This window comes from Podarcis pityusensis (assembly GCF_964106645.2).
Source record: "Podarcis pityusensis genome assembly, chromosome: 6".
NCBI classification, from domain to species: domain Eukaryota; kingdom Metazoa; phylum Chordata; class Lepidosauria; order Squamata; family Lacertidae; genus Podarcis; species Podarcis pityusensis.
In genome coordinates, this window is record NC_138030.1 from 3,707,794 (window position 1) to 3,719,036 (window position 11,243).

The 11,243-nt window shown below is 48.1% G+C and overlaps 1 protein-coding gene across 7 annotated transcripts in view; it reads left to right on the forward strand.

Moving 5' to 3' along the window:
• Positions 1-7,396, forward strand: part of LOC308480001 (sodium-dependent lysophosphatidylcholine symporter 1-B-like) — a 44,245-nt gene extending 36,849 nt beyond the window's left edge. For 6 of the 7 annotated variants that reach the window (XM_081011183.1, XM_081011187.1, XM_081011185.1 and 3 more), the window contains exons 13-14: positions 1,032-1,208; positions 4,426-7,396. In XM_081011183.1, coding sequence (XP_080867309.1) covers positions 1,032-1,208; positions 4,426-4,471 — 223 coding nt within the window. In that variant the 3' untranslated portion in view covers positions 4,472-7,396. The remainder of the gene's footprint in view (positions 1-1,031; positions 1,209-4,425) is intronic. The other variant, XM_081011184.1, reaches the window with a different exon arrangement.
• The last annotated feature ends 3,847 nt before the right edge of the window (positions 7,397-11,243 follow it).

Genomic DNA, 11,243 nt, shown 5'->3' on the forward strand with positions numbered 1-11,243 from the left:
TTTTTTAAAAAAGCACACATTCTACTCATGTAAAAACCCCAGGCAGGCCCCACCAGCGGCGTAGCGTGGGTTATCAGCACCCGGGGCAAGGCAAGTAATTTGCGCCCCCTAACCCGGGGCAAGGCAAATAATTTGCGCCCCCTAACCCGGGGCAAGGCAAGTACAGTAATTTACTCTCCCAAGCAGCAGCAGCAGCAGCAGCGAGGCTTCTCTTTCCCCCGCGCTCTCCTGGAGCTGCCTCTTTTCTTTCCTTTTTTCCCTTTCTCCAAGGCTTTTCGCTTTCTCTCCTTAATTGATTCCTCCTCCACACCGCAGCGTTTCCTAGCTGCTCCCCCCCCTTCCCCCCTCTCTCCTCCTCGCTCTGCTTGCCTTGCCCTGCACCGGCAGCAGCAGGCGCAGCCAGACCCCCGCCAGCCAGCCCGCCCGCCCGCCCACCCGGCTTCCTCTCCTTTTTTTGCCCGCGGCAGAAGGCTTCGCTCTCCCCCTTCCGCGACCTCCTCGCCAAGCCGAGCGAGCGCGGGCTCCCTAACCCGTGGATTTTAGTAGGGGCAGAGAGCTGCTAGTGCGAGCGCGCCCCCCGCCCATGTTGCGCCCGGTGCGGCCGGCCCCCCTGGCACCCCCCACGCTACGCCACTGGGCCCCACAAATAACCCAGAGATGCATTTTAAATAAAAGGACACATTCTACTCATGTAAAAACACGCTGATTCCCCGACCATCCGCGGGCCGGATTGGGCCAGATCTGGCCCCCAGGCCTTACTTTGCCTACCTAGAGGCAGGGCTGGCTTAAGAGCCCTCGTGGTGCAGTGGTTAGAGTGCTGGACTCTAACCCGGGAGACCCGGGTTCAAATCCCCCACTCGGCCATGGAGCTCTCACTGGGTGACCTTGGGCCAGTCACCAGTTTAACCTTCCTAACAGCGTTGTTGTTGTGAGGATAAATGAGGAGGAAGGGAACCACGCTCCTTGGAGGAAAAAGTGGCATATAAACAAAGAAATAATCTTTTTTTTTAAAAAAAAGCCATCATTTCCAGTTTTGCAGGTTACAGAGCCACGGACTGCACACATAACCCCCAGGTGATCCTGACGCTGCAAATTCTCATGGCGCCTGTTCCCATTGCCCTGCTGCTCTCCTCCATGGCAGTCTTCTTCTCCTACCCCATCGATGAAAAGCGGAGGAAGCAGATCAGAGTGGAAATGGAGGCGACTGGGTAAGGATGGGGTTCTCCAATGTGGTGCAGAAGAGTTGGAGAACCTTAAAGTGGTGGAGGGTTGCCCCTAATTAAAGGCACAGGCTTCCCTATCCTAAAGGCTTGGGTTGGGCATTTTAGACCACATATAAATAATAATAATAATAATAAATTTTTATTTATATCCCGCCCTCCCCAGCCGAAGCCGGGTTCAGGGCAGCTAACAACAATAAAATAATACAACATTCTAAAATCATTTCATTATAAAATTAATTCAAATCAAATTAATGGCAACCATTGGGCTAGAGTTCTGTGAAGACTGCCAAAGGAGGGAGTCAGACTGTGCCCTGGCCAAAGGCCTGGTGGAACAGCTCTGTCTTGCAGGCCCTGCAGAAAGATGTCAAGTCCCACAGGGCCCTAGTCTCTTGTGACAGAGCATTCCACCAGATCGGGGCCACAGCCGAAAAAGCCCTGGCTCTGGTTGTGTCCAGCCTAACCTCTCTGTGGCCTGGGACCTCCAAGATGTTTTTGTTTGAAGACCGTAAGTTCCTCTGTGGGACATACCAGGAGAGGCGGTCCCGTAGGTACGAGGGTCATATGCCATAGAGGGCTTTAAAAGTTAAAACCAGCACCTTAAACCTGATCCTGTACTCCACCGGGAGCCAGGGCAGCTGGTATAGCACTGGGTGAATGTGATCCTGTGGCAAGGACCCCGTAAGGAGTAGCATTCTGCACCCGCTGGAGTTTCTGGGTCAGTCTCAAGGGCAGCCCCTGCAAACATCTTCCAAGACAATAATGCCCACTTACACCACAAAGAGCTCATAATCCACCTACTCTCAGCAGCCAGAAACATCATAGCCAGACACTGGAGAGACCTGTCAGGAGTAAGCATGGACCAGTGGTACCAAATAGTCTGGGAAACAGCCTATTAGAAAAACTAGCCAACAAACTGACATGGGGACAAATAGAAGAAGATGCCTTCACCCCGGTATGGCTACCCCTTTATCACATACACAGCCCAACAAGACAGCAACAGTAATCCGCCGACAGCATACAAATCAATCTGGCTAACCTGATTCAAAAATACATACTCACACCCTGCTCACACACAAAAACAATTCTCACTGCAGCCAACCAAAGACAACCAACCACACGCTAGGCCACCTCAACCTCTCTCACCACCAAGGAAATACAACAGGTGAATAGGGAACCAGGCAGAGGGCCTTCTCAGTGGTGGCACCCGCCACCAGATGTCAAAGAGAACAACAACTACCAGACTTTTAGAAGACATCTGAAGGCAGCCCTGTTTAGGGAAGCTTTTAATGTTTAACAGACTACTGTATTTTAATACTTTGTTGGAAGCTGCCCGGAGTGGCTGGGGAAGCCCAGCCAGATAGGCGGGGTATGTATAAATTAATTAATTAATAATTATAGTAAGAGAACCCATAAAAGTAACACTGACACTAAGTAGTATAATAGAAGCATAACCACTCCACCCCACCCCACTCGCCATTCCTTCCTCCCCCTCTTCCCCCCTTTTTCTCTTCCTCCTTCTTTTTCCTAATTGTTTAAACCAATTCATGAACCAAGAACTTATACATTGACCACTAGTAATGAAACATGGAGATTTTTTTTCCACATTTATTATGCTATGGTTGTGATATACAAATGACATGAGAAAACTTGGTATACTTATTTGTATAACATTTTTCTTGTTTATAAAACCCAATAATATTAATAAGAAGAAGCCACAGGCACTGGGAGTATGGTTTTTTTTTCTCCCCACACATTACCCGCTAGCCATGGGGGCAGCAGCTTCAAAGGTTTGGATATATGCAATTTCAGTGTACAGTGGTGCCCCGCAAGACGAATGCCTCGCAAGACGGAAAACCCGCTAGACGAAAGGGTTTTCCGTTTTTGAGTTGCTTCGCAGGACAAATTCTCCTATGGGCTTGCTTCGCAAGACGAAAATGTCTTGCGAGTCTAGAGATTTTTTTTTCGCTTCCCCCCCCCTTTATCTAATCTGCTAAGCCTTTAATAGCCTTTAATAGCCTTTTAGCAGCTAATCCCCTAAGCCTTTAAGCCTTTAATAGCCGCTAAACCGCTAATAGCGCTAATCCGTTAAGCCGCTAGTAGGGTTGCTTCGCAAGACGAAAAAACCGCTAGACGAAGACTCTCGCGGAACGGATTAATTTCGTCTTGCGAGGCACCACTGTATATGCAGTACCTTTGGAACTGAACCCACACGTAAGACAAGATCGTGCTGTAGATGTCAACTGGCTTGGCAGTCAAGTCATTCCATCTTTCCAGGGAACCCTGAAAAATAATAATATAACAATAACAATAATTTATTATTTATACCCCGCCCATCTGGCTGGGTTTCCCCAGCCACTCTGGGCAGCTTCCAACAAAATATTAAAATACAGTAGTCCGTCAAACATTAAAAGCTTCCCTAAACAGGGCTGCCTTCAAATGTCTTCTAAAAGTCTGGTAGTTGACATCTGGTGGGAGGGAGTCATAGCTGTCAACTTTTCCCTTTTCTTGCGAGGAATCCTATTCGGAATAAGGGAATTTCCCTTAAATAAAGGGGAAAGTTGAGCGCTATGGAGGGAGTTCCAGAGGGCAGGTGCCACCACTGAGAAGGCCCTCTGCCTGGTTCCCTGTAACTTGGCTTTTTGCAGTGAGGGAATCGCCCAGAATGCCATTGGTGCTGGACCTCAGTGTCTGGGCTGAGTGATGGGGGTGGAGACGCTCCTTCAGGTATACTGGATATGCTTTCATTGGGGCTGAAGGAGGCAAAAGAAAATGCACAGAGAGGGAAGAGAGGCCAATCTCCTTCCACTGACCTTAGCCAGCCAAAATCACCTATCCCCCCACCCCCAAAAGTCTTAACCCAGCGCTGGGAAGCCTCCTGGCCATAGCCCTGATGAGGCCTATCCTGGATCCCAAAGCTGCTTCCCCCATGTGTGATGTGGGGTGAGTGGCAGGTGGAGAGACGGCTGTTTATGCACAATTTGCAGTGTGTTCCCAATGGTGCCTGCACATGTTTGCTGGGGCTGATGGGAATTGTAGTCCAACAGCTTCCTGGGGCACCAGGTCTGCAAAGGGTGCTCTACGAGTTTGTTTGCCCCCTTTCGGAGAGCTCTGTGCGCCTATTCCATAATTTCCCACTCTGCACCAACCTTTAGACGCTGAGCCTCTCCTCCAATTTCACGTTCATCTTTACTGTTTTTCTAAGCAGGCATCAGGGTCAGACAGAACACCCAGAATCAGAGGCAAGTTAGTCTCTGGAGGGAATTCATGACTACTTGCAGGAAAGTTGCTGATGCTTCTTGCCTCTGGTTGCAACACTACAAAGGACAGGTCTCTGGTGTCTTCCTTTTTTTCATCGGGGAGCAGCAGTGAAGACATCTCGAGCGCTTCCGCAAGATGCCAAAGAAATTAACTCCACGGAGCTCAACGTTTTTACAACCATCTCTTGCCCAGGGATAAATCCCTGAGGATGGAACAAGCAGAGACTTCGCTTTAAAAACTGGAATGAACTTCTTTCTCAGGGGAGCAGGAACAAGCTGGTGGTTCTACAAACGCAGGGACTTTTAATGTACATTTATGTAACAAATATCTCTTGCCTTGGAAAGAGAATGGATTGTGCTATGATTCAGTGACTCGTCTTCTGCACTTATACGATTTATGTAAGCTCCTCACATATGAGTAAGGAAACTATGCCAAATGCATATTCAATTTCAGGACATTTTAGAGAACTGGAACTCAGCTGCCCGGAGGTTGACCCCGGGCAGCTGCACTCAATATCATTATGGGTCTCTCTCAACCCCAGTCGTTTTCACAGGTATTTTGGTCTTCTGCAATCTCCGGAACACAAAGCTATCTTCTTTGCAAGCTGAACTGGGACCTCTATGCATTTCTCTGTATGGTGGCATCTGTTTGATACCTACCCATGGCAAGAAGGATGCTTATTTAGCTCAGTTTAGAGAGGCAGAGGGCATGATCTTAGCAGTAGAGAACATGCCGTGAATATTGAAGGTCTCAGGTTCCACCTTCAATGTCTTGAGTTAACAGATCTCAGGTTAGGAGGGCTGAGGAGCTGATTGGAGAGTCAGAGTAGATAATTCTGAGCTAGAAGAATCTGTGTCCAGAGGGAAGTAAGATGTGACTCACCCAGCTGGCCAGGCACGAGTTGACCTTTCTCCAGGTCCTGACTGGGACCTACCATGACGTTCTTCTGACAGGCTATTAGCATTATGTTCCCAAGCGCTCCAGGTCAAGGCAAGCACAGCACTGAACATGCTGATGAGACCTCCCTGACCCAGACCGATCCTTAGCTTCCAACCTCCCCTACAAAATAGCCTCGTAGTTTCCACTTTCCTGGTTAGGGGAATCGCCTCCCTCCGGTGGGGGAAACAAGGCTCTGGTGCACACCAGAACCTGGTCCAAGCCTTCTGACGACACAACGCCTGCCTGTTTGTGAAGCTATGGATGCTGACATCCTTCAAGCCATTTAGCAACGGAATCTTGTGGTCTGGTCTATTTCGGTATGTGCTAATGTGGTTGCCATGCACACTGATGGCTTTTATCTCTGTTTTTAACTAGACTGCAAGTCATTAGTGATTTGCCTGTTTATTGCACAGAGCCAGAGCAACAATAGGTGCTTTGTGAATCACGCCGTGGAGCCAGGTTGACATTTCAGAAATAAGATTCCTTTTTAAAAATAATAACAATTAATTGGGGTGTTTTTTTCCCAGGGGGAGTTGTATGTGACTAAGAAGCTGCGGCTGACCATGTCTCAGTTGCAGAAGCTTTATTCTTCCAGTGCAAATGACATTCCCCTTCGTGCCTCTCATTGCTATGTGACTGGGATCAGAGGGTCAAAGGTTGTGACTTATTAAGGTAGGCCTGAGATTTCCCCCCACTGGAAGCCTACCGCCAGGAAGATCGAAGACGGAGAACACCAAAATGTTGCAAAGCTTACTGCAGCATTTGGATTCTCTGTCAAAACATAGATAGTTGCTGTAACGTATTGGATTCAAAGAGTCCTTCAGTCAACACACACACACATGCTGTTAGACAAGCCACTCTTCTCTAGACATTTTGTTAAGTTCTGGGTGAAGATATCAGACGACACAGTAATTCTTCACACAGCTCTTGTTTATTCACAGGCCAGAACAGAACTGGGCTGAAGGGTTCAGCCAGCCTGCTTATATAGCGTTCAAGTACAAAGCAACAGTAACAACTTTCTATAACTATCCAATCACTGAACTTCACCTTCAATTCCTTATTTGCATATGCGGACCTGAGTGAAAACTATCTACTGTATCCCCCTGCTGGCCCAGGGTGAGAACTTCAGGACATAACACCCCTCCCCACTGAGATAAGGTGTTAGTTACAATCGTAATGATTTCCTTAATATACAGCACTACACGTAATGGATCAATTAGGCACAAAAACATATTGGTTACATTTCACATACTTCCATTAGATCGACAGTGTTACATGTCCAACAACATAGTCCTTTAAATAAGTTGGGCGCTTGGATACTATACTGGCCCACCTTACAAAGTTGTTGTAAGGGTCACAGTGTACATGACATGGTTTGAAACCTCTAAAGAGCTACACAGATGTGATCTCTTTTTATTACGACCACAGCTATGCCCAGATTCTTGCCAGATTCAGCACTGCTACATGCAATGCTGCTCTGATCTTCCTCAGCAAAGACCTGGGGAAACAGAAGCAGTTGCGCTGTTGCTTTTGCTGAAAAGCAGCTGATTTCTCGTCTGCAACCCAGGGCCAGAAACGCACTTCAGGAGTGGGCTGCTGTGTACAGCTTGTTCCCTCTCTGCCCCTGCAGCTTCATTCCCATTGTATTATGGGTTGCTCCCTCCTCCTTCCGAAAGGCGGTGGCTTTTTGGTGCCAGGAAATCAAAAGCTGCTGTTATCCCATCCTACTAAAAGCCTCACAATTGGTGTAATTTGTATTCAGGTATTCTTGTAACTTGCATGTTACACCGTGTGGGCTGGAAGAGTAACGAGCGTCAAGCTGTGCTTTATACTTCGGAGTTTGACTGAATATTTGCATTTTCCGAGGCTGACATCTCTCGAGTTGTTTCGTTTCAGCTGACAAAAGCTGCCTTTCTCATTTTGTATTTTGTATGCTTTGACAACCAATACAGATGTTTCTGTTTCCTCCCTTCTCATACACTGTCCCTTATTCTTCAGCGGGAAGGGGTGAGGAGCATCTATTCCATTCCTGCCTCTCACTTCTGTGTGTTTGAGGTGGAGGGTGATGAGGGAAAGCCCATATATAGGGAAGGAGGTGGGTTTTCTCTCTTAAGATAAGAATTCTGCAGTGTGGGCTGAAGACTCCTTTTGCTTCTTGGAAAACGGGAATAGGAGAGGGGGCCCCAGGTATCTCAGAGATGGACCGGCCTGTGGTGAAACACATACAGTGGTACCTTGGTTGTCAAACTTAATCCATTCCGTTCGACTCCTGGAACCGTTCGAAAACCAAAGCACAGCTTCCGATTGGCTGCAGGAGCTTCCTGCATTCAGTCACAGAAGCCGCGTCGGATGTTCGGCTTCCAAAAAACGTTCGCAAATCAGAACACTTCTGGGTTTGCAGCATTCAGGAGCTGATTTGTTCAGGAGCCAAGCCGTTCGAAAAACCAAGGTACCGCTGTAGTTGATTTCAGTGATGCAAACCAAGCTAACCGATGGGCATTTTCTGCAGACGAGGATTGATTGGGATAGGTTGGTGGGCAAGACAAGCTAAACAGCAAGTGGGACTTAGGGCAAATGGTTGCAGCGTGGAGTGCTCCTGTTGTGAGATGCTCATAAGAACACGAGAGCCCTGCTGTGTCAGAGCACAGCCGCATCGAGTCCAACATTTTTTTGTCAAAGTGGCCAGCCAAATGCGGATAGGAAGCCCTCAAGCAGTACTCAGAGCAGAGGCGCACTCTTCCCAATTGCATCAGGCTGGGGAAGGCTGCCTTAGGCTACCGTATTTTTCGCTTCATAAGACGCACCTGACAATAAGACGCACATAGTTCTTAGAGGAGGAAAACAAGAAAAAATATTCTGAACGAAACAGTGGATGCATGATTTTTTGGGTGCAGGCTGTAGCCATGGACATGCTATGTGATCTGATGGTGAATTTGGGGACCCAGTGCAAAAATCCTGAGGATCCATGTGGATCTGTGCTTTGTAACCACATTTTTGCACCATTGCAACCCCAGGAAACAGTGGATGCGTGATTTTTTTGGTGCAGGCTGTAGCCATGGACATGCTATGTGATTTGATGGTGAATTTGGGGAGACCCAATGTAAAAATCCTGAGGATCCATGGGCTTTAACCTCCTCCTTCTCAGACAGCCTCCGCTAGCATCCCTTATCTCTCTCCCGATCCCACCGATCAGCTGCTTCCTTTCAACACTCCCTTCCCTCTTGTTTGCCTTAGTGTCTTTTCCTTAGCTGGAGCAGTTTTTTGCTCCTCCTTTTCTTCTAATTTCTCTCCTCATTGATTTAGTCTTCTTGTTTCTGCCCTTTGCAAGTTTGCTGTCTTTACCTCCCCCCTCCCAGGCAGCCTCCTTTATTGCTAGCATCCCTTATCTCCCTCCCCGATCACTTGCTGATTAGTGGCTTTGTTTCCACACCCGCTTCCCTCTTTTTTTAAAAAAAAGCATGATCTGCTTTTTGCCCCTGGGCAATTCGGCTCCAGGGACCACACATTTGCTCCATAAGATGCACAGACATTTCCCCTCACTTTTTAGGAAGAAAAAAGTGCGTCTTATGGAGTGAAAAACACGGTATTTTGGAAGGTGCAATAGTTTAGTGGCAAAGCACATTCTTCTCACACAGACCATCCTGCCCCGAAACCTTGCCATCTTCAGTTAAAAGGACCAGGAATGGCAGATTTGTAAATGATTCTCAGTTTGGAGCAGGCAGTTCTAAGCCAGATGGACCCTTGTTTTTTAGCGCTGCAAAACAAGGCGGATAAAGTTTTCGCTTCAGTATGTTCTGATTTTGAAAACTGCAGTGTGAAGAGTAGGCCTTAAACCTTCTGTGCAATTATTTGTCCTTGCCTCTTCTGTTTTAACTCCGCAAGGGCACCCGAAGGAGAAAGATTTCATGACAAGCGCAGCTGCCGTCACTTACATCAGAATCATTCACTTCAAATCAGGGGTTCTTTCTTCTGTGTTCTAAAAACTGGATATACTTCTGATAAAAATATATATTCCTAGCTGTGTGTCTCCCCAGAGGGTTTCTCCATTTCAAAGGATAAAGGCTGCTTGTGGTTTGAGAAGAAAACTGCCTTTGAATACTGAGCACTCTTCAAAATTTGACCTTACAGAGAATCTTCCATTTTTAGCGATGCCTCGTGACCCTGTCAAAATGAATGCAAAGAAGTAATTTGAGGGGTGTTAAGCTACAAGAAGAGTGTGCTTCGGGGTTTATCTTTCAGTTTGAATATTGATATCCTACTGCATACTTTTAAGTCGATTCCTGAGGTTGAGACGGGCAGAATTGATGAGTTCTGCTGCTGAATTAATTAAGAGCATGAGAATAAATCCCAGCTGGATTGGCCAGTGGCTCAATGAGTCCAGCATTCTGTTCTGACAGATGCTCGTGTGCATTCAACAGAATATTCAAGGGAACCAAATTGTTGTGATTTATTTGTTTAATTTTTATACCGCCCTTTATAGATCTCGGGGCCAGTGGCGGAGAGCAGGCGGGGGTGTGGCTGGCAAATATCCCAGGGGTGTGGCATGTGTATTAGGGGTGTGGCATGTGTCCCAGGGGTGTGACATGCATCCTGGGGGTGTGGCATGCCTCCTGAGGGCGTGGCATGTGTCCTGGGGCGTGGCATGTGTCCCAGGGGTGTTGCATGCATCCTGGGGGTGTGACGCCCAGTGCGGGATGGGGGAGCAGCCGCGATGGCACCCCACCAGGATCGCGCAGCTGGTGGTGATCTCAGGGCCAGTGGCGGAGGGGGCGGAGAGCAGGCGGGGGCATGGCTGGTGCATGTCCTGGGGGTGTGGCATGCGTCTTGGGGGTGTGGCATGTGTCCTGGGGGCATGGCATGTGTCCCAGGGGTGTGGCGCCCAGTGCGGGAGGGGGGAGCAGCCGCGATGGCACCCCACCAGGATCGTGCTGCCGGGGGCAGTGCTCTCCCCACACACCCCTGTTCCTCCGCCAGTGCTCAGGGCGGTTCACAGACCCCGCTCCAAGTGCAAGAACACACCTTTGGTGCCAGGAGGACTTATTACATAAAAACACCAGAAGAGCCTGCAGGATCAGGCCTATGGCTCATCTAGTCCATCATCCTGTTCTTACATTGGCTGACCAGATGCCTGTGGGAAACCCAGAAAGAAGCAGGATTTGAGCGCAAGAATACGCTCCCCCTCCTGCAGTTTCCAGCAACTGGTATCCATAAGTGTTCCTGCCTCCAACTGTGGCCACTGTGGCTAGCCCTCTCCTCCATGACTTTGTCCAATCCTCTTTGAAAGACATTCAAGTTGGTGGCCATCACTGCCTCTTGTGGGAGGGAGTTCCATAGTTTAACGATGTGCTGCACCTGGTCCAGTACGTCGGTGTGGGAGCTGCCTCTTGATGTACTTGCAGCATTGCTAAGAATATTTCAGAAGCCTTTGAAACTGTGGCAAGAAAATAATTGGATTCTAATGAGTTCCTGGTCTGGTCCAGTGAAATTTTTCCACCAAGTATCACACTGAGAGGAAATGGGTAGTATAATAGTAGTAGTGGTAATAGTAGTAGTAGTAGTAGTAGTAATAATAATAATAATAATAATAATAATAATAGGTTTGAGGCATGATCTCTAGGCAAGCTCAAACCCAGGGCACTGTGCGCAGGGACAGAATGTCTGTCCTGGTTCCTCTACTGTGCCGCATGAGAATCCACCCAGGCTGCCGTTATGTCTGAATGCGAAAGTGCTGGGACCTGTCTTTTCCCCAGGTTAGATCTTGCATTCTCAACTATGTATTGCAAAGCTGAACTAGATGTTCAGGGATCTGTTGCCTGGCCCTGT